At 37.7% G+C, this 24,660-nt stretch overlaps 1 protein-coding gene across 1 annotated transcript in view; it reads right to left on the minus strand.

The window, feature by feature from the left end:
• Window positions 1-24,660, minus strand: part of DMD (dystrophin) — a 2,715,231-nt gene that overhangs the window by 373,993 nt on the left and 2,316,578 nt on the right. The window contains exons 59-60 of the mRNA XM_055122927.1: window positions 8,879-8,999; window positions 7,989-8,257 (exon numbers count right to left, since the gene is read on the minus strand). Coding sequence (XP_054978902.1) covers window positions 7,989-8,257; window positions 8,879-8,999 — 390 coding nt within the window. The remainder of the gene's footprint in view (window positions 1-7,988; window positions 8,258-8,878; window positions 9,000-24,660) is intronic.

Below are 24,660 nucleotides of genomic sequence, written 5' to 3' on the forward strand. Positions count from 1 at the left end.
TTATAGACTTCGGTGAAGACAGCTGGGGTTCAAATGAAACTGAAAAAGAACTTATATGCACTTCAAAGTATGCTAAGCAGATGTCTGAAACAATTACTTCTTACTGCCTTTTCAGAAGTTTCAAAGGCAGGATGGGAATAGCATGGTAAACGAAGGTTCTATTTGCCTAAGTCGAGGTAGGGGCTTTTAAAACACACACAGTGCTATATAAAATCAGATGCCGTGGGGAGGGAATGTGATTTGACACTGCTGTCCTAAGACATTTGCTTTTTTTAAGCTCTATAAAGAACACAGGCAATGTTAGAGAATATATAAGAACTAAGTAAAAAGCTGTCCTGGCAGCATTAACTTCCCATTAAATTTACATTGGACAAAAAATAAATACATCTAAAGGGATTTTAAGGATTTGACCAACTGCAAGTTTAGTTCATAAGATGGCTTAAATCAACCATGGCTATTCTATTGAAAAATACAATACCTTAAAAATGTACAATTGATACCTTACTATAATATGCTTTCTTATGGTGTGTTGTCAGATGTGAAAGGACAAACTCTTTGCTCTGTAGCATTACAACAGCGTGGTTTGAACATTCAAGAACCTGGATACCCCATGTGACAGGCATTAGTTGAATATTTAAAGTAGATTTATAAAGGATTATATCTTTTCTGGTTGTATTTTCTTCTTGATCAAAGGCTTACTTAATATACATAACATTTGTGTAAAATCAACAATAATTAAAGTCTTCAGAGAGCAAGTAATTTGCAGTTAATAACAAAGTGCTGTTAAACTCCTCTTCTGACTATGTAGGTACAACTCATTCATTATGGCGCTATCATTCCTTTATTTGAAGTGAGGAGCATAGGCATATTTTAAATCATTTGTAGGGTTTTCTATTTGGGATGGGTCTGTCTAACAGAGCATTCTCTATCTCTGTAAGAAAAGTTTATAATTTTTTCCATAATGTTTCTGAGGATTAAATGTTGATTTAATAGCTACAAATACAGGCAAAAATTAATTAAAGAATAATGAAACATTAGAACCAGACTTAAAAAGAGAAATGCAGTAAGGGAAAACAGGGTTTTGTGAACATGGCTGCAAGTTTTCTACTTGTCAATTTGAGGATGACATACTAATGTTCCATCATATTTTACATTATCTGTCAAGTGGAAACATACTTGGTTTGCTCAATGTCGAAATATGAGACAGCATTTCTTGGGCAAGTTTCTAAGATAAACCAAACCGCTTAAAGATGGGATGGTAGATCTTAATGTATAGGGACATTTACCAGTTTTCTTCTTAAGATTGTAGATCTGATTGCTGAATCAGGATGGTCTGGGGGATTTATCCTAGTCTCTGGTATACCACACATACTACTTTCAATTATATATTTTCGTGATACTGGGGATTAAACCCAGGTCTCATGAATACAAGGCATGAGCTCTACTGCTGAGTCACACCTTAATTATTATCTTAATTCCAAATAGTCAAATAAAATCAAAATGTTTCATTATAAAATTCTGAGATAGAATACAAGAGTTAAGGCACTTGGCTTGCATGCAGCTGACGACCCTGGTTTGATCGCCTAACATTTCAAATTAAGATATGTAGGTTAAATGTTTGATGAGAAAACGCAAAATCCATTTCACTACCACAAGTGGAGATGTGATAAATTTGATTATTCCAAGATTGCAGTCTGAGTTTTATTATGTCATGTGAAAAATCCTTATTTCTTTAGGCAAATAAAGGCAGCATAATATTCCTGGGTCAATAATGACATGCCACTAAATATGTAAAGAAACCACAGCACATTAATACATCAACAATAGCAACAAAACCTTGGAAAAACAATTCCAAATTCTTTTCTCAAAGAAGTTTTTCTTAACTACAAAATGTTGTATGTAGATATTAGGTTATACTAGTATTATCAGTTATTAAAAACTGTATGCACTCTTTTTATGGATCTATGTTTGCAGAGTGACTAGCAATGAAAAGAATTATTTTTTTTCTCCTGCTTTTTTTAGGGGGGAGGACATTGGGCTGCACCTGGCAGTACTCAGACTCTGTGCTCAGGAATCATTCCTGGAGATGCTTGGGGGACCATATTCAGTGCCGGAGATGAAATCAGGGTTGGCTGAATGTAAGGCAAGTTCTGTTACCTCTATACAGTATGTCTACTCCAAAGAGTTACTTTTATTCTCCATTGCTACAAAGGAAGTGGAATTCTGTGTAGTCAGATTAGCAAACAGGATATTTCCATTGAAGTAAGAAATCATGATTCTGTCCTTAAAATATTAGATTAGTATAAATCAAGGATTTTCAAAGTGAAGATGTATTTAAAATGTAAATTTTACTCTAGTGGTTATGCCTATGGAATTTGTGCAAAGTTTAAATTCTCTTATTCAGTTAATATTAATGTCATTTTACTTTCTCTCGGTTTTCTCTGTGTACATTATCCTAAGGATTGGAGCCATAGCACAGCAGGTAGGGCATTTGCCTTGCACTAGGCCAATCTAGATTTGATTTTTCCGTCCCTCTTCGAGAGCCCAGAAAGCTACCGAGAGTATCCCGCCTGCTCGGCAGAGCCTAGCAAGCTACACGTGGTGTATTCTATATGCCAAAAACAGTAACAACAGGTCTCACAATGGAGACGTTACTGGTGACAGTCGAGCAAATTGGTGAACAATGGGACGACAGTGCTTCAGTGCTACATTGTCCTAAAGAAATTTTGTCAAGGGCCAGGGAAGATTGCTCCATAGTTGGAAGCCTGCGTCATGAGTGGAGGGGAAAAGACAGCTGGAATAGAGAAGGGATCACTAAGAAAATGATGGAGGAATCAGTCGGAATGGGAGATGTGTGCCGAAAGTAGATAAAGGAGCAAACATGATAACCTCTCATTATCTGTATTGCAAACCATAATGCCCAAAAGTAGAGAGAGTATGGGGAATATTGTCTGCCATGGAGGCAGGGGGAGGGTGGGAAGGAGGGGCATACCAGGGATGTTGGTGGTGGGAATGTGCAGTGGTGGAGGGATGGGTGTTTGATCATCGTGTGATTGCAACTCAAACATGAAAGCCTGTAACAATCTCACAGTGATTCAATAAAAAAAGAAAAAAGAAACTTTGTCTTCCACTCGACCAACTAGGGTTCAGTCCTCAGCACCACCTATAATCCCCTGATGCCCACTTGGAGTGATCTCTGAGTTCAGAGTCAGAGTCAGTCCTGCGCACTACTGGGTTTGGCCAAAAAAAAAGACAAAATAAAAAAGAGAAAATAATTTCTAGCAATAAAGAGCATTTCCATAGTATTCCAGAACTCTTTGTTCTCAACTTTACTCTCCAAACCCAAAAAGCCACACCGGCTAATAAAATAATATAATTCCAAATACTACAAAAATCTCATATTCTAAAGTTACTTGAATAACAGCTACTTTAGTAAATATAAGAATAGAGGTGGATATTATGGTAAAATCACTAGTAGTGGGGAAAATGAATTGAAATAGGTGTGTAAAGTGTTCTTCTGGCTAAAAGCCTAACTACCAGTTTGGAGTTTTCTACGACATGGGTATTCCAAGGGTTTAAATTGTGGAGTAGCAAATTGAAACTAGTGATTTTAAGTAATTTTGTATTTCTTTTAAAATGTTAAGTTTTAGTTAATAAAATTCACTACTTGGAAATAAATACCACCAAACTTGGTGTCATTGAGAGACAACAAAGAAATTTCTAAATTTTACTCCCACTACAAAATAAAAATAAATGACAGAAGGGAAAACCACACATACACACACATGTACACACATATAAATTCACATAACTCCGAACTTTAAAATGTGCATTCAATATTCTCACAATATTGCTTTAGAAACCAAAATAATCAGTCGTAATCACCAATACATGAATATTCAGATAAGTACTATAACTTATTATGTTGTTAGGAGAAAAAAAAACACAAGTGTTGGTATATATAAGTTTGTTGTGAGAGAAGTACTTAGTATACGTTTTAATTGCCTCAGAATGAGAGTCTTACCAATTTGGATATAGGAAATAAACTTGGTCTTACGATCAACAACAGAAAAGGTGGAGTGTAAGGAAAAAAGCAAAACTCATCCATTGGATAAAGGTCAGCGGATATTTGAGCTGTTGTGGTTTTTAATAGTTTTATTATTAAATCATGCTGCCTAACTTTCCCTTCTGAACTCAGTATCTGACAAATGCTCCTATGATAAATAAGGTGAAAACTCCTAGTGCTCTAAAATCCATCTATTTAGCCACTTAATTTATTACCTAATTTGTACATTTGGAATCTGTTCCAAAACTTGCCATTGGGGTAACATTTGTAAAAAAAAAATCAGTTCCTCTATATTTAGAAAAGGTACCATTTTAATACTGTACAAAGGCTATGTAATTTTCGCTGTTAACTGTTGTATTCAGAGTTAAACATGGGGTTATAGACTATTGTGGTAAAAAGATTAGAAGTTATAGAATCAAATTTTAAATATTTTTCTGTGATATTAAAGAGCCATGCCATTCAAAATTAGATGCTTCATGGAGAAAAAGAGCATCTCTACTTAGTCCATTTTGTTTTGGGGGGGCAGCAGTACTTGGGGACTCAAGGTCCACTTATCATAATTGTCACTTGGTGATGTGGGCCTGGCAGGTTAGTGCTTAGGCTGGAAACATGGTACAGCTCTGGCTTTCAGTCCTGGGGGTCACCAGGGCCAGTGGTATTGGGTCGGGGCATGCCAACACGGGACCTAGAACTGGGGGTCTGTGCTTTATCCCTTGAAGCTCTCATCCTAGTCTCCTCGGCTCCATATAGAAAGCATTAAATAGTAACTTACAAACAATTGCTCAGAGAAGAGTGGAATCAAATTCCTTGTGTGTTGCTAGCACTGTACTGGGAACGGGAAATTCAAAGCACGACCATTGCTTTTAGGAATGTAATTTTCGATGGGGAAAGAAACCCAAAGTGACTTGTGACTTGCTATCATATAGATGAAATTGGATAATGATAATGTGACTATGCTTGGTGATCTATAGAAGAACTGAATTGAGAGAAGTTTGCTCTGCTTGGTGGGAGTTGGGGAATTTTCATGGAAAATTACAAAGACATAAACTTGTGAGCTGAACTTTGAGGTGCTAAGTGGAAGTTTATCATGCAGTGAAGGTGGGTGATCGAGGACAATAGAAGAAAAATGTTCAAGCGTACAAAATTATTGAAAAAGATGGCTTTTTTGACTAAAGGAATGAAGTGGCCAGAGTTAACTAAATGGCCTGGAGATGGTAGTGGCAGTCTGGAGGTTAAGCCAGGGCAATGAAGGACCACAGACACATTTTGCTCATTGGACTGCATTCCTTGAGCATTCTTCAAAAAAATGTTTGGCTTGGATTTGGAAGAGAATGGATAAAAACCAAAAGAGCAGTAAAGAAATGGTTCAGTCACGGATTCATTAACCAAATATTGAAAACGTAGCATTTATTTTATGCCAAGAGCACCATGCAGCAAATGGACTTTAAACACGGATAGTATAACAATCCAAGTAAAAGATGATGGGGTCAAAAACAGCATCGGCGTAAATGAGAAAAACATACAAGAGGCATTCTTATATATAAAGAGCAAGTTAGGGACTGGAGAGAGTAGTAGGGGAGGAGCCAATTATACTAGCAACACAGGGCCACTCCCCAGCATCAATGGGCATAGCCCTGGTGGTCTTTCACATCACCAGGTTTGAGCACTGCCAGTCGGAATATCACTGGGATTATGGACCTTGGGCTCCTCCAGATGGCAAGGGAGGCTCCCCCACACCCAACAGCATATAAATCAGTGAGAAGTGAGACATTTGGGGGTCATCACTTCTCAATACAAATATCAAAACATCATAATGAACACCTGAAACTCATAATGCTGCATGGCAATTTTATAAAAAGGCAAATTAAATTGGAGCAATATGCGTTTAATAAGCTGAGCTCATACTCTGCTTACATGAGACCTATTTTGGATCCTGAGTACCACTAGGTTTCCTGAACACCCCTAGGGGTGACCTGAGAGCACAAAGCAGGGAGTCCGAGTACTACCAGTTGTGGCCCACTCACCCCCCCACCCCCACAAAAAAGGGCAGAGTAACATATTATTATATGGCAAGTTAACTAAAATAGGAAACAGAAATAACGGCAGACAGAATAGGCTATAGGAGAAAGGACCAAAGTGGAATACACAGCAGAATAGTCCAAGATGAAAACTTGGTTGCAAAATGGTTACATTTTAGTGTTTTGTTCCCCACACCCTCTATACTCAGAACTTACTCTGATTCTGTTCTGAGGGATCATTTGGTAGTGCTCAGGAAACCATAACTGGTGCAGGGGATCAAAGCTGGGTTTGCTGCATGCAACGCAAATGCCTTACTTGCTGTACTAATTCTCTAGCCCCACATTTTGATTCTTTTTTGTTTCTTTGGGCTTTGCCCAGCAGTACCCAGGGCTTACTCCTGCCTCTAGACCCAGGAATCATGCCTGGTGATGCTTGGGGGATAATTGGCATGCTCAGGATTGAAGCCTGAGCTGAAGCCAGAGTGGCATGCAACACAAGCACCTTACTTGTTATACTATCTCCCTAGCCTCTCATTTATTTTTAATTTTTTAATTTTAATAGATTTTTTAATTGAAGCACTGTGAGATAGAGCCTTACAATGCTGTTCATGATTAGGTTTCAGTCACACAGTGGTCAAACACCTACCCCTCCAACAGTGAACGTTTCCTAGCACTAATATCTTCCCACTCTTCATTTTGATTCTTTTTATTAATTTATTTAATTATTTTGGTTTTTGGGTCACACCTGGCAATGCACAGCATTTACTCCTGGCTTTGTACTCAGGAAATTACCCCTGGAGGTGCTCAGAGGACCATATGGCCATATGGGATGCTGGGAATTGAACCCGGGTTGGCCACGTGCAAGGCAAACACCCTACCTGCTGTGCTATTGCTCCAGCCCCGCATTTTGATTCTTAATGCCATCTGGGTTAGATCAGAAAGGAGAGCCAGACTAGATTTTTTTTTACTTGTCCCTGTCCATACCAATTCTAAGTGGGACCTCTGGACAGTCAAAAAGAAAACTGAGCTCAGGCTAGAAACTTCAGCTCCCAGACATTTGAAGTGTGGGTAGAAATTCAGAATCTAGGAGAATAAAGGATAAAGAAAATGGATAGAAATATGTCATGAGAGCAAACACAGAAGTATCTTGAGGATGAGGTGCTGTCAAACTTGCCAAGGGTGGGGGCAATTTGATCTTAAATATGGTGGGCTAGGCTTTGGTTGGTTTTGATATTAGAGGAACAAAATGTATTTCAAGTTACTGATTTTCAAAATGACATTCCTAAATATATATTCGTTCTTTATAAAAATGTTTATAATCTTTGTACCACAAGAGAACTTAACTTTGTTCTCCAGAAACTTTAATGATATCACTTCATATCTGTAAGGGGTTAAAACTCAAAATCATATTATATGCATTGCCTTCTAGAAAACATGCAACATTAACACCCTCATTAGAAAGTACCAGAGCTCACCCAAGTCAAATGATTTAATTGAGAAAAAGCTCAACATTTAGTCTCCTGGCTCTTGATTCATTGTATGTTTCCTTACATTGTTACTTAACATTATGAAAACACACATCATATCACACACACACATACACTTATATACCAATTCACTTTAAAACAAACACATTCATTTTCTAATCGCAAAATCAAAATACTATTTGCCTTTGAATTTTTCAATATGTCACTTCATATTATGCAAAACAGGTGATTAGACCACTAGCTTCCCAAAGGAAAATAACCCTGAACAAGAAAAGTCTTTGAATTGGTCGAAGGTAGATTGATTTCTGTTACTTCAGAGCCCTATTTTTAACTAAGATGAAAACCCTGCACTCCAATTCAAATTAGAACCTTTTTTGAGTCTCTCAACAGGCCCCCAAGACAAGCAGTAGATAGTACCTTGACTTTTTCGAGGTGATCTTGGAGTGTGTCAATGAGGAGATCACCTACAGGCTGCCATGATCCCTTGATCATCTCTGCCTGACGGAGTTTGAGGTCCAGCTCATCCGTTGCCTCCTGAAGTTCCTGGAGTCTCTTGAGGGCCTCATCTATTTTTCTCTGCCAGTCAGCAGAGTGCAGGTTCAATTTTTCCCACTCAGTGTTGACCTCCTCGGCCTGCTTTCGTAGGATCCTTGTGACATTCTGGACTCTCTCCTCAGGAGGCAGCTCTAAATTGGTAATATGACAAAGTTTTAGGCCACATTATTTTTTTAAAAAAAAACACTGCTGAAAAGGTCACAGTGAAAGAAAGAATGAGAATACAGTTTAGCATGAGGCCAGTCAACTGATTAATGGCTTTTTTATACTTTGGCATAAATTTTGACAGATTCCCAGACATCTAAAGTCTGTCTTCCTGAGTGAATTCATTCTGCATTCTATCAGTCATGTAATCCAAGACTCATTTAAGCAGCTAAGTAGAAAACTGTTAGGATGCACACACAGTAAGTTCTCATTTACTTCAGCCAGGCTCTGAGATCAAAAATTAGCCTGTAGTCTTTAAAACAACGGGATTCCTCCTTGCAGATACTCGATTTTGCTGATAATTTTCTAAATGTTTCAAGAGCCAGTCACTAATCTTTTTAAATGTTTATTTGGGGATGTGAAACAGATTCACGCATGGGGGTTTATGACTCCTTATGCTTTTGTGACATCTATGTTTAATTTGAATCAATTCTATTTAACGTAGAAAATATGAGAGCTATCCAGACCCTGGCAACAGCAATGGATGGTTTGCTCTGTCACTGCTGATCCTTCTATCAATATGTTATTACAGCTCCACATTCAATTACCTCTGGGCTCCTGGTAGAATTTCTCCAGTCCTTCCAAAGGTGGCTCTGTCAGAAATATTCGTACTGTCTCAAGAGTACTCATGATTACAGGTTCTTTCGTTTTCAATTCCCTCTTGAAGGCCTGTGAAATGAGATGAAAAGAAATGCTTATTTGGTTTGTGGCATTCTTCAAAAAATTAATCCTGGGTGCTCAGAACTTGGTTATGAAACTCCCAGGTCAATTTTTATCTACTTTGTTTATAAAGTGATAGTCTTAAAATGATAACAAAGGCACTACGGATCTTCCTGGTGAGCAGAGAACTTGTTGCTTGTAAACCGATTCTGGAAAGGTTGCTGGAGTTGCCCGTGTATGTTAATGTCCTTTCATTAAGATAAGAATGATTTATTTATATAGTCTGGCTGCCAACTTTTATATCTCGAGGTGAAGTTGAAGAATAAAAACAGCAGAAACTCTAGCAGGGCAAACAAACTCACAGCCCAAAGAATGAATACAGAACATAACAGAAAGTGTGAAGGGTCATTTGGAAGAACTTAGGCTAAGTTAAAATACACAACCAATCTAATTTATTATCACCATCAGTCCTGCCAAAAGGTCTTACACTGACTGATGTATTAACAATAAACTAAGAACAAACTCAAAATTATTGTTAGATTTTCCATTTCTACTTTTTAAATGTGATAGAAGTTTTAGTTATATGCTGGGAACAGGAATCTAAAAAAATGTATTAGATCTAGAATACAAGGTTGAAGTCATCCAGATGAGGGCTTTTTTCATTTGCAACCTATTTTTGCCCAAGAAATTTGTACGGGGCCATCGGTATATAGGTATAAAAATAGAAATACAAAGTAAGCATTTACTGATTATAATTGATAAGAAATTTATTTTACATGATCCCTGCCTTCAGCTATGTGATATCATATGGGATCACAACCCCCACGGTTCAAGAAGCTAGAATCCAGGCTATTTGTATTTTTTTTATCTCTAGCCCATACTGTTCTTTGATATAGAGGGTTAAAAGAAAATGCAAAATGCAGCTTCTGCCTTGGGGATATTTCTGGACCAAAAGAAGGGAGAAAATGAACAAATTAGAAGAGTAAAATAAATCAAATTCATAGATAATCAAGTGCTAAGATGCTTGTAACACATCCTGTGAGGCTAGAATCCGGTAAAAGATACTCTTGAAACCACTACTGACAGTTACTACTCAGAATTTGCAATTTCATAAATGGATATATTGAAGTATTAAGTGCCACACAAATGACAATAGATCAGTGTAAAAACACCAGTAATCAGAGCCTTAACATAAGCATTAACTATTTGCATCTGTTTTCCAATTAAATCTTTGTTTTAGTAATGTTTTCTACTGATTTCTTCCTGTGAGAAAGGTGAGTGGTATGTCCATTAGCCTTTACATATACCACTATGATACAGAAATGCTCCAAATTTAATATATGTCACATTTATAAATAAAATCCTAATGGTATTCACATTTGAAAGAAATTCTAAGTTTGATACTTAACAAAAGGAATTTTCTTCCAGAGTAATCTACAATTCAATAGAGAGGTGAGACATTTGAACCACAATAATAAGATTATGTAAGTGGGTGTGTGATTTCTGTGTACTGGACTATTCTGACACCCTTGAAATTATACAGGTTAAGGTGTGTGTTGCTTGATCTGCTTATGTTCAAGACTGATTCTCCCTTTAACAAATTATTTAAAATCTGTGTGTGGTGTGTGTGAATGTGCACACACATGCATGTATGGTTGCATGGGTATAATGCTTTCCCATTCCTGTAATTCTGTCATACATCAAACTTTTTTTTTTTGCTTTTTGGGTCACACCCAGCGTTGCTCAGGGGTTACTCCTGGCTTTGCACTCAGGAATTACTCCTGGCGGTGCTTGGGGGACCATATGGGATGCCGGAGATCGAACCCGGGTTGGCCGCGTGCAAGGCAAACACCCTACCCACTGTGCTATCGCTCCGGCCCCCAAACATTTTTTAAAAATTTTTATTGAAACACCATGTGTAAAGTTACAAAGTTCTCAGGTTTATGTCTCAGTTATACAATATTCAAATACACATCCCTTCACCAGTGCCCATATTCCACCACCAAAAACCCCCGTATAACCCCCACCCCCCAACGCCCAGCTGTATAACTGGTGAATTTCACTTCATTTTCTCTTTACCTTGATTACGTTCCATATTTCAACACAAAACTCACTATTGTTGTTGGAGTTTCCCCCCAAGAAAGACAGCCCTACTACCAAGGAAGCATTTGATAATTAGTTTTCCATTGCTGAGAATGAAGAGATATGTAGCCCCACTGCTCCAAGTACATAAATCTTTTTTTTCCTTTTTCCTTTTCCTTTTTTCCCCCCTCATCCCCCTTCCCGCGCCTCATAGTATGGGAAACAGCCGGGAAAGAGGGATATTTCCTATTCTCGGCCGGCATGGGGCTATGGCTTAGTTCACAGTCCAGAGAAATGGCTGCTACTTTAATAAACTTCAATATTTCAACGAAAACTCACTGTTATTATTTGGAGTTCCCCCCCCAAGTCAGACCTGTTAAAAAGGAGCCGTTTCACACTGCTGTCAATTATAGATGTTAAGTCGCGCAGACGTGGCAGCATCCACGAGGTTTTGGATTTCTGTATAAAGTCCAGGGAAAATTCTGCCAGAAATTGCATAGCCCAGCTCAAAGTCCCAGTGCATTGCTCTAAGAAGTCTCTGGAATCAAAGTCTTTAGGCGCAGAGGGTCCGTTTCACTCTCAGCAGCTTTTAATTTATCTGGGCCGAGGGTGTGCGGGTTACACCTACTTCCCATGATTCCCTAGGAGCCCCAAGTGTAAAAATCGTATACCTCTGGGTTAGGAGTCTTAGAAGATGGCTCCTGCCATATGGATGTCGCTGCCGCCGCCATTTTCCGTACAGGAAGACGGGGTGGGGAGGAAAGATCCACCCCCGGGCAGCACGGAGTTGTAGCCCAGTTCACAGCCCCATGCATTGCTATAAGAAGCTGCGCTGGATGTCCGAATGTGTTAGGTCTCTGGAATCAAAGTCTTTAGGCGCAGGTGGTCCCATACATCAAACTTTTTAGCTGCAAAAAATATTATTTTGCCTAGTCTCTCTATTTGGACTTGATGTGAAAGAACTGGTACTGATAGAACTAATTATAAAAAATAATACTGACTCTTTTATTGATCTCCTATGAGTCAATAGTTGTACTAGAGACTAGAAAGACAAAGTTGGAAGAAAAAGAGCCCTTATGTTTAGAAATTTATATATACAGAAAGAATGTCAATACAGTGTGGAAAGTACACAAACTTGTACAATATGGTAAATTTAGGAAGAATTTTTTTGAACAGAGAGTACTCACAAATAACTCTAACCATTCTAAACTAGGAAAGAACAAAATATATCTGCAAAGATAGTGGACATAATACAGTGGCAAGTAGGCCAGTGACTCTAGAACAAAGAACATGTCTGAAGAATGAGTGGGACACTGTTTCTCTCAAGCATATAACACGTTTATGTCTAAATTTGAAGCTATATGGCCATATATGTCCTTTAATAATGCCTAGGTGATATGAAATATATAGTTAAGAATCTTTGAAAGGTTTTAAGCTGAGTAGGTTCACAGACATGTATATTTCAAGTAGATCTCCCTGGCAAAAACTAAGAACAGTATATATTTTAGAAAGTTAGAATGGATCAGAGAACCCAGTTTAGAGGCAACTGTAGGAAAGCAGTGAAAGATTATGGATTTATAACTCAGGCAACCATATAAAATTTAAAAAAGAGAGAGCAGTGAAAAGTTGAGAAATGGAGGGATGAGGATTTGGTGACTGAAAAAGTGCCAGAGAAAGGAAGGCACAGCTATGACTATAGTTTCTGTGTTGAGTAATTAGGTGACTGTTGGGTGCAGTGATCCTAAACCTGAGAAACTTTACTCCCCTGGATGTCTCAGGTCCCCTGTAAAAGGCTTCAGCATCCCAAGAGTCTTTTTCCATAACAGGGAACTTCTTTTTGACTAGACAAATTAGACATTTGTGTGGATAATTTCCTGGACCCAGCTGAGATGGTCATAGACCAGAGCAAGCACTCAGGTAAAGCAACAATTTCTAGAAAGCATGGAGTATCTCTCTCTGGTTAGTTTCATTTTAAAACTAGAAAGCCCCAACTTTGGAGGCATGGCTAGTTTGTACATGGAGACGTATGCTAGATAGGTGCTTCATTGAGAAGCAGCCAATTGCCTTATTTTTCATAAGAGCAAAAACCTTTACCTTGGTCCCTTAACTATGGAGTCCGATGCTGCTCTTGGGGGAAAGTTTTTCATAAGTTCTCATCATGTCTCCTAGGGGAACATTGCAGAGCAATGGAAGGAGACTATGGTGACACTGTGTAATGAAATTCACAGAAAACTGTGTGGTTTACAATGGCTCATATGCATGATACAGATAAAATTAATAAAGATAGAAAGGAAAAGTCTTATCATGCGTGGGGAATGTGTATGCCCACAGGGTAAGAGGGTGTGAAATGCTCAACATAGAAAGATTACATTCTTTCAGAAGGAAATAAACATCAAAGCCTGATGTTTATAGAGAAGAAAGGCTATTTTGGAGTCATTCTCTCATGGAGATAATATTCACTGAGAAATTACTATTATCATATAGCCTAATATTAAAATAACATAAGAATATGAGTTTACTTATGAAGTGGAGCAATATTAAAAGAAACTTTTGGAGAATGGACATAAAAAGACAGTGGGCAGTCAAGAAATTAGGACTTAGAAAGGCCAAAATATAGGGAGATATGGAATGGGGGGGCCCGAGTGTATACTGGAACAATGTAAGCAGACATTCTGGTGGAGGGTTTGGTACTGCACTGATTCACACAAGAAACTCTACTATTCACATATTATAGGCCAAATTGGCTGAAATAAAATTCATATATATATATTCATAAATATATATATATATATATATATAGGATGAAGTGGTTAGTAAGGGTAACCAAGATTCCTGGTTTGCCCATGACTTGGAGAATATTTCATGATGTGGAACTTCCCATACTGAGGGCCAATCTCAAGCAAACCAGGATAGTTGGTCACCATAGCACACACTGTGAGAGAGTAGATATCTACTGGCAAGAAAGTGGAATAACTATTGGAGAAAGGTCTGTGTAATATGAAAGTAGTTAGTTGAAGTCCCATGAAAGTTCAAAAGTCCAAGACACTCTTTGATGATGCAACTTCATTGTTAAGAATGAATAACAGATAATTCACGGCTAAGGATCATCCATCCATTGTAAGAGACCACTTGTTTGCCCCTTGAATTGTTGCCAAGGACTTAGAACCACCACAGCTGCACAGCTCATTTCTTAAATATGAGTCACTGAAGATTAAAATGAGTCTAAAGCAAACACAAAGGAAGTTCTGTCATTACAAAGACATAAGGACCTTTATTTTCACATCATTGCCTGAAATTAAGAAAAGAAAGTAGATGGAAGGGGGGAAGGGTTAAGTGACTGGATCTGCAGAATTTAGGAAGATTTAGACTAATTTCAAAAGAGTAAAAACCCCAGAAGAAAAAATTGGTTGAAGAAATTGAGAAGAAAAAGGGAATTTTAATGTTTCTCATTTGATGTGAGAAAATATATCACTGCATCACTGTCACAGTCATCCCGTTGTTCGTCAATTTACTCAAGCGGGCACCAGTAATGTCTCCATTCTTCCCAGCCCTGAGATTTTAGCAGCCTCTCCTTACTCGTTTTTCCAATGATTGGAGGCTCTTTTCAGGGTCAGGGGAATGAGAAATGTTTTTGTTACTGTATTTGGCATATTGAATATGCCACGGAGAACTTGTCAGGCTCTTCCGTGATCTTCCCTAGTACTACCAGGAGCAATCCCTGAGCAACACCCAAAATTCAAAACACACAGCTGGAATGATTATTACAGCAGGTAGGACATTTGCCTTGCACATGGCTGATTGAGTTTTTTTTTTTTTTTTTTTTTTTTTTTTTTTTTTTGCTTTTTGGGTCACACCTGGCAATGCACAGGGGTTACTCCTGACTCGGCACTCAGGAATCACCCCTGGCAGTGCTCAGACGACCATATGGGATGCTGGGAATCGAACCCGGGTCGGCCACGTGCAAGGCAAACGCCTTACCCGCTGTGCTATCGCTCCAGCCTCTGATTGAGATTTAATTCCTGGCATCCCGTGATTCCTGTGGTCTGGACCTGGCACATGATAAGGCTTTTCATTGCCTATACTGTGTGACCTGCAGCTGTTATAAATTTCCAAATGAGGGAGCTTGCGAGATAGCAGAGCAGGCACGCCCTTGCCTTGTACACAGTCAATGCAAATTAACCCCCAGCACCCGATAGGGTCCCGTATGTCCCCAGGAGTGATCCCTAAGCACAAAGCCAGGAGAAAGCCCCGAGCACAGGCAGGTGTGCCCCAAAATCAAAGCAGGAAAATGTAGAGAAAACATACACATTCTTGAGTCTTTAAACTTGTTTTGGGGTCACTCCTATTAGTAGTGGGTGTCCATGTGGTGCCGGGGGTTGAACAGAGGACTCCCCATGCAAAGTACAGGCTCCAGCCCTTAGAGTCATCGCCCCGGTGAAAACTTCTTATTCTTTTATTGAGAAACCATAATTGACAAAGTTATTCATGCCTGAGCTTCAGGCATTATGATGGTCCAACACCACCTCACCAGTATCTACTTCCCTCCACCAATGTCCCCAGTTTGCGTCCCACCCACCAGCCTGCCTCTGTAGCAGTCACATTTTCTCCCCAGTTTTAGGCATTGTTTTATAACACTTTTACTGATGGGGTGTCATGCTTAACACTTTACCAGAGTCCAGCACCACCTCTGCCGATCACCCATCATTTAGCAAATTGTAATCTGGAAAAATAATGGATTCTTTCCCCTGCCACACCCACAGGTGCTCATGGCTTACTCCTGGCTCTGCACTCAGGAATCGTTCCTGTTGCGCTGGGAGCAGACTATATGGGATACCAGAGATAAGTAGAAATATTCTATTTTATATCATTTGGGGGCCACACACAGCTGTTCTAGGGCTTATCCCAGGTTCTATGCTGAGAAACACTCCTGGCAGGGAATGAGGTGCCAGGAATTGAACATGGGTTGGCTGCATGCAAGGCAAGTGCCTTACTCTCTGTACTATCTCTCTGGGAATGTCATTTTAGAATGGTCATATGAAGGGCTCTCTTCCATTATTCACCCAATAATTCTGAGCACCTATTATGCATCAAACACTGTTGCATCAGTGATTTATTTTTAAGGTGGAATTTTCAAGTGATAGATTTATGTTGCAAAAATGATGAAAACTTAAAAAATCTGCATAAAAATAATGGAAATATATTTTGCACTATCTAATTAATGTACCAAGAACTGAATGTTGTAATAGTTTATCACACTCTGAAAAAAAATTGGAGTCATTTAAAACCAAATATAAGAATAGCAAACATCAAGATACTTGACTTTGAAGAGTGTATTTGGGGTGGGAGGGGTAGTTCTATTTGTTGATCACATATTTTATATACAGGAGGCCTGGATTAGATCTCGACACTGCATGGTCCCCTGAGCACTGCCAACAGCCACCTGCAAATACCCCTGGGTATGGCTTCAATAAATCCAAAATAACTTTTTAAAAAGTCTATTTGAATACTATCTGGGGAAATGCATATATTCATATACAATACTGATTTTGTCTCATAAATTGTGATTCATATTTTTAGTTTTAAAAATTCACTAAGAAGACTCTAAAAAGCTATCATCAGTTCTATCTGTGGTTTGATAAGTGTTTAATATTTTTGCCACTGTACGGTATCATTTAAGTTTCTGTATTATTTCTACCTTTCCTGTATGCTTCTGACATTGTTTTACTCTTAATAGGAAAATTGCTAAATGCATTCGGTCACCATAATGGCTTTGCTCATTTAAAGAGCCATTTAATTTATTGCATTTCAAACACATCAGAAATACTTGATTAAATGCCAACTTAGAGACATTCAATTCCCCCCGAATTTAAAACCAAGAACTTAGAACTGTGATAAGCCAAGAGGATAACTGGAGGGCCACAGTTTGGCCCTCTAAAGAGAATCCTAAGTGTTCATGAAAGAAAGAAAAACTGAAGTAGCAACAGAACAAAAGACAAAAAGAAAAGATTCCATAATACTCTCTCTCTCACATACACACACACACATATACACACATAAATGATCAGAGGCAGTAGAACATTTATAAGAGTAGATTGTAAAGAGAGGCTGGAGCGACAGCACAGCGGTTGGGCCTTTGCCTTTCATGTGGCCGACCGGAGTTCGATTCCTCCGCCCCTCTCGGAGAGCCCGGCAAGCTACCGAGAGTATAGAGCCGGTGTAGAGAGCCTGGCAAGCTACCCGTGCATGTTGGATATGTCAAAAAACAGTAACAATAAGTCTCTCAATGACAGATGTTACTGGTGCCCGCTGGAGCAAATCGATGAGCAACAGGATGACAGTGACAGTGACAGATTGTAAAGAAAGGGAAAGGCCATAATCACCTTTCAATTAAAAAATATCCTTAGGACTGGAATGATTGTTCATTGGGTGAAACACTTGCCTTGCATAAGGCAAACCCAGGTTGGATCCCTGGCATCACATACAGTCCTCTGATTCTTCCCAGGAGTGATCCCTGAGCACAGAGACATGAGCACCACCACATGTGCTCTAAAACAAAAAAATTACAAAGAACACTTAAGAACACGATTGTTTTTTTAAAAGTTTAAGTGTGTATTACTTATTATTAACTATGGATATGATTTTACTTTCCAGGTTATTTCTACCCTGTCTGTATGCCTCTGACTTTGTTTTAATTCTAAGAAGAAAGTTGCTGAATATACCACAGTGCTGTTAATTATTTTAGTATTTTATTTTCAAATTTTATTTTGGACAATGTGATTTAAAATGCAGATAACTAATGTGCATGGTAGAGCTCTAGAAATTCTTCATCTCATATAATTGAAAATTGGTACCTCTATTGAACAGCAATACTCCATTAACCCCTTAAGCTACATCTATAATCTTAGTTTCTAGTTTTCTGATATCACTTTCTTTAAACACAATGAAAAAAGTTCCATCTCATTTTCCCTGCACTTCTGCATAAAAATTAAGATAAGGGATTGCAATATGTGATCCAGCTTGTCATTATTTCAGAGTCAACAATATAATCAAAACCATTAATTTATAAATGAGATGAAATAGATGTGAACTGAAGTTGAAAGTGAACCAACATATTTATAGCCTGAGAATATTTTTTCATAAGTCTAACCATGTTCAATAAGAAAAAAAATTGTGTGTGTGTCTAAGGAAAACTTGTTTAATAAACTCCTGCTTGAGATTTCTGTCTTTGAAATCTTTGAAATGAAAGGTAGTATTCCTGAGATTAAGGTTTTAGGCTTGACTAGAATTGAGACTGCTTGTAGATCTCTCATACTATGAAGATATGGTTAAATACCCACACAGCAGCATCTTTAACAGCTGTTTCACTCTCAAACCTAGGGTTGGGCTGCTTCTAACAAGCACCGGGGAAGTCATTTCCTACAGAAAAAAAGTTCTTATGTTTTGAGTTGACATTTAAAAAAACACAAGTAAAAATTCAATCTGTTTCCATGGTCATTTTGCAAATTAGGTCTTAGGTCATTGAGGCCAACTCTACAGTACATATTGAAAATTCCTTTTGAATAAATAGTACAGCTGAATGGGTTATAAGGAAACGATGACCAATTAATTTACATTCATTATCATGAGGCTCACTCACAATTTGAGGTGTCAAGTGAATAAGTTCTGTATCAAGCCGGTTGTCTCTGTTTTTCAAAATAGTCCAAAACTGGTTGTCATGTTTTACTCCTCATACATGCCTCTATCCTTGATCATTTTGAAGTCTTTTCTATCATCATAAATGATATGACCATCCCCTCATTTTTCAAACCATAGAATTCTGACTCACTTTTTTTTTTTTTTGCTTTTTGGGTCACACCTGGCGATGCACAGGGGTTACTCTTGGCTCTGCACTCAGGAATTACCCCTGGCTGTGCTCAGGGGACCATATGGGATGCTGGGATTTGAACCCGGGTCGGCCGTGTGCAAGGCAAACGCCCTACCCGCTGTGCTATCGCTCCAGCCCCTGACTCACTTTTAATGTTTTTCTTTCTCTCACATTCCATAGCCCATCGAAATTCTATCATTTATACTTGTAAAATATTTCCCAAATCAGCCAACATAGCTATAATTTTCACCATGGTCTGAGTAATAATAATCTTATTCCTATATGATTTCAACACTCACTTTTCTCTTAGCTTTCATTCCTTTTCCAATCCCCAATTCTCCATAAAAATAAGAGTCAGCTTCAGAACACAATTCAGATCACCATCATCCCTGCTGATGGTGCTCAAAGAACGTCTCATCACACAGAGAATCAAAACTCTCTTCAAACTCTGACAACAAATCATTATATAATATTTGCCTCTTTCTCAGTAACCTTCTAGTTGCCTGTGTACATTTTTTTGAATTCCACAACCCTATTCCTATAGCTGGCCTTTTGTATTTGCTGCTCTTTCTATAACAATATACTTCATTCACTGTCTCCGCTGTATGACTCACTCACAGAAGCCTTTGCTCAATTATAAACAGGTATATCTCTCAGTCTTGCTTCATCACTGTTTTCTTTATGTTTGTTTCATAGAACCAACCTGACATGATTTTTTCCATTAATTTATTGGTTGACCATATGATTTTATCACCAACTTTGAAGATCTGTGGGGTTATTGTCTTATTTTGTTAACTAATATATATTCACCCACTGGCATAGAGTTAGCACAAAATAACTAATTTCTAAAAGAGTTAATATAATCTAGAGGGTTGAGAAATATAGAGAGTATAGTATGTTTTTTAAAAATAATCATTGAAAAATGGAAGAATACAAAGATAAAGAAATCTGTAGCACTGCACCGTAGCACTGTCATTCCATTGCTCATCTATTTGCTCGAGCAGACACCAGAGTAATGGCTCCATGTCTCCATTGTGAGACTTGTTGTTACTGTTTTTGGCATATCAAATATGCCAGGGTCTGCTGTGTGGGCAGGATACTCTCAGTAGCTTGCTGGGCTCTCTGAGAGGGACAGAGGAATCGAACCCGGGTTGGCCACATGCAAGGCAAACACCACCCTACCTGCTGTGCTATCACTCCAATCCAATTAGGAAATCACTTGAGAATAAATGAATATATGTAAGAATGCTTCAAAAAGACAAGGCACTATGGAAATATTAAACATTTTTTCAAAAATATAAAAATATTTTGACATAGAAAGGACTTTGATGAAGAAGTCAGTTTGTGAATTATTTGTTTTATTTTACCATTAACATTAAAGTAGCCAATCCTTGATGACTCTGTTCAAGTTTTGATGATATAGCTAGCTTTCAGAAAATGCCCTCAAATACCTAGAAATTCATTTCTAAAACATTTTTAAATTTTCTTGATTCTGTAGTCCTTACTATGACTACATAAAACATCAAACTTAGACAAAAACAGCTAATTTAGTTAGTGTGAAACAGAGACCATAAAATGTCTCTTTCTTCCAACATAGCTAAGTAGGCATCTGAGAGTAGATATACCTAATAGTAAACTTTGCAGAGGAACCAAAATCACATAGAAATTCAAAAAGGCTAAGATAGAAAACACTGAAATACATTAACTCTATCACAAACACATTTTGTTGTGTTTACAAGCAGTAACACATTTTTGGACACAGAATTGACTTGAATCCAAATGTTCACAAGTAGAACTCAGAGACATTTGATATTTATATACAAAGAAAACAGAGAAAACAAATTAAATTAACAAATATATGAAAATATTCCCAAAGTAAGCAGGTCAGCATTGATAAAAGAATTAGCTTAGATAAATGTATAATCTACAACATGATGTCAGGATGATGTTATTGGATTTCTGAACCTCTTCCTTACTTTGTGGTAACTTCTGAGGAAATCGAACATGCATAATATATGACCTGACAAATGAACAAGTAAACTACTTTATTCAATCCTTTTCATTTGTCAACAGCATACAGACAATAATGGCTTTCTGTCCACTGTTTTAATAATGCATGTATTGATTACTTCCATCTAAATCTTAACCAGAAAATCTCAGGAATATTTGAGGTGCTGTGAAGGGTCTCTGGGATAGGAATTATAAAGGTTTTTTAAACTGAAGGATGAAAACCTAATGACAATTTAATTAGTAAACATGCAAACAAAAAGTCACTATTTGCATTGTTCTTATAATCAAGACCTAATCTCCATTTGCATTTGGGGTAGGATGAAATGAATTAAATAGGTTCATGTTTTATTGCAGTTCTCCATAAAAATTCCTCACTACATCTTGCTCCGTTAAAACTCTTCTTTAGGTTAATCACAGAAGTAGACAAGTAATAAATATCACTTTAGTGACTGCTCAAGTAAAACAAAGGAAGTCAGTTTTTAAAATATATCTAGACCAGAATAATGCACTCTAATTGAAAACGAGTCAGTCTAGTGAGGCAGGTAATGAGGAACTCTGAACGCCAGGATAATGTATTCAAAAGATATAAAAATTGGTCAGTTTATATTTGCTAAGGCACATTTGAGCTTTAATTATTTATAATCCTTTGCTGCATGTGGAGCATTATTTTATTAATTAGTCTTGAAAGCCATTGCAGCTTCATTTCTTTTTGCTGCCCAGCTGGTTTGGGGAACACAGATCTACCTCCTTGGGTAAGAAAACTACTTTGGGGAGGGAGACTACAGTTCCCAAACTACCTGTGTGAACTGTTTTGGAACGGTACCCACAAGAAAACCAAATGCCCTCGCATCACAATAATTGGGACTGACTCTGTATTTTCACTTTTAGAAATGGGTCCAAAATATGTAATATTTTGCAACAAAAATGTCCTTAAGCTGAAATCATATAGAATAAAAATATAAATTCCCTCTTTGTTAACTTCCAGATTTTTTGAAAAGTAAACAAAATTTTGATTATAGCTTCAGCTTATGACCTTTAATGGGATTTTTTTTTTTGCCAATAGAAAGCAACAACCAAGAGCACTAAAAGTTATAATGATAGTAAGCAGACTATTTTATAAAATGATCATCCAAATATTTGGGGAGCAATTTGATGATAACAGGTGACATTTTGACACAAAACATTCTTCCTAAACATTACTTGAATCAATAAACTGGTAAAGAGAAAGATTACTTATAAGCCTGGAATCATGGTAAAGTAATACAGAAGTTGACAAAGATAAAATCTGTCAAATATTATATTCTGATCAAGTTTTGCAATGGTTGGCACGTCTTATCTATCAGAAGATCATGAAGACCCAATTTTAAGGAATTTTCTTTGTTTTTTTCTGTCCACAGGAAAAGTACAAACTAATCAAATGTCATTCTACTACAACTTGAAAAGGAACACTGCAGAAATATGATAAAACTATTGGAACAGTGTGCTAAATTGTTCTGTCATCAACACCAGGTATAATATGTTCTTTGAGGAAGAAGAGAGCTTTATAACCATGATGTTTATTCAGGACACAAGGAGAAGCTTGTGAAAATACTGAAACACCACAAGTAAAAACAGTGAATGTACACTACAGAATTATGCATAGTTGGAAATTATAGAAAAGTCTCAAGAAAAGAATGAATATCACTCTATTATTTTCCCCCGTACTTGGTCTCATATACTAGAGGAGGAGAATGAGTGAAGAAAGTGAAGATTGGCTTGCAGGTACATTAATCCCCCCTCACTCTGGCCCTTTTTACTTTCCTTCCTTAATTCCTCTGTTTATCTATTTAGTGTCTTCCATGCATTAGGTACAGGTATTAGAACGTGACACTCCACTCCAACCACTGCAAAGAAAGTTTCTTGGAGTACACAGTTTAGTGAATGTGGTTGACATTAATCCAATAGTTATGCATATACACGATGCCAAAGAAAATGAGAGAAGGGCAAGTAGACTATGTTCAGAAAATACCTAAAAGTGAGCTTGTCCAATTTTATAGGAAAATTTGTACAGTGTCTAAGCCAAGATGCAAGGGATTATTTGACATTGGCCAGAAAATTATGAAGGGGCAGCTATAAGTAGAAAGGGTTTACAGAGAGGATCAGCACGTATAAAGTGCCACCTGAATATGGAAAAGTGAAAAAAATACAAAAAGGCAATATGTGCAGGAAAAACAAAGGAAGGGTAAGAAAGGAAAAGACTCGAACAACTAGGCAGATGGGGCCTTGGTGTCTGTGCTGGGGATATTTGTCTTTTTCCAGAGGAACCGAGAAGCCACTAAAGATTATTTCAATGAGAGCTAACTTAATTCAACACCTGAGTTTCACATATATTGAAGTGTAGAGATTGCACTGCAGGATGTCAGGATGTAGGGTGGCCAGAAGTAACACAGAAAGGATAAAGAAATGGACTTTTGAAATTGTAGAGATGACAGCACTCGAGAGTCACAAAATACAGGAAGTAAACTGAGCTAGTGATGTCTTTGCAATGGAAGAGGAACAGTGGGACTAATTTACAGAATAGACTTATTCTGGGGCTGGAGTGATAGCATAGCGGGTAGGGCATTTGGCTTCCATGCAGCCAACCCGGGTTTGATTCCCAGCATTCCATATGGTCCCTTGAGCACCACCAGGAGTTAATTCCTTAGTGCATGAGCCAGGAGTAACCCCTGTGCATCGCCGGGTGTGACCCAAAAAGAAAAAAAAATAGACTTATTCTTATTCTTATATTCTTATATTTCTTATTCAAATATCTCCTGCAAGGACACAAGGCCCCATCTGCCTAGTTGTTTGAGTCTTTTCTTTTTCACTCTGCAAGTCCTGATAAGTAAAGAGAGGTAACAGATAGATATCCAAAAGAAAGCACATTAGCCAAGTGGAGATGAACTTCAAGCTGGTATAAATTACTCATAACTTTCTATCATTGTCTCCCCAAAACATGTTACTGGTGATGAGGGTCCTGAGTGAGAGGTCTGAGAACAAGCACTAACATTTTACCACTTAGCAGGCTACCAATGCCAATAATCAGGGATGGTAAGGCAGTACGGATCACAAAAGGCTGACTAGCAAGGACTATAGGGATTTTTATTTTCATCAAATTCCTCATCTACATCTTGAGAACAAAGTAGCAATCATAATTTAATTTATGGAAGAATATGACTAGATTCTTATCTCCTGGCTCCCAGGGGGTTTGTCCAGTGACTTGGAAATTAGAAAAAAAAAGTTACATCTCTTATGAAAATTCAGTATAATTTCATTATATAATACAATGCACTATATTTTAAATGCTCATACACCTCAGTGAGTGCACTTCTACATATATACCAGAGTATTTTGTCTTTTCCAAGTTAGAACATTGAAAAATACTGTTATATTCGACCCCAAATTAAAAAATCTAATTAAGTTTTCTAAATTACATAAAGGGATAGGTGTAATGGAGAAATTAGGTGTTTCTACTAAACAGACAAAAGTGGCACCATTTTTGTCAAGCTTTTGCCATTTGGTAGTAAGTTACTCATTGCTAAAATTCATATTCATAGACTGTGTGTTTTCACCTCAAAAACACATAAAAGTATCCACTATATGTCATGCACTTTGCTAGGTAAGAAGAGTTGAAGGTCAGCAAAAAAGAAATTCTTATATTTTCACTCAGACACTAGTAGAGATGACAGAAATGTG

Source organism: Sorex araneus, chromosome X, assembly GCF_027595985.1.
Source record: "Sorex araneus isolate mSorAra2 chromosome X, mSorAra2.pri, whole genome shotgun sequence".
Lineage (NCBI taxonomy): Eukaryota > Metazoa > Chordata > Mammalia > Eulipotyphla > Soricidae > Sorex > Sorex araneus.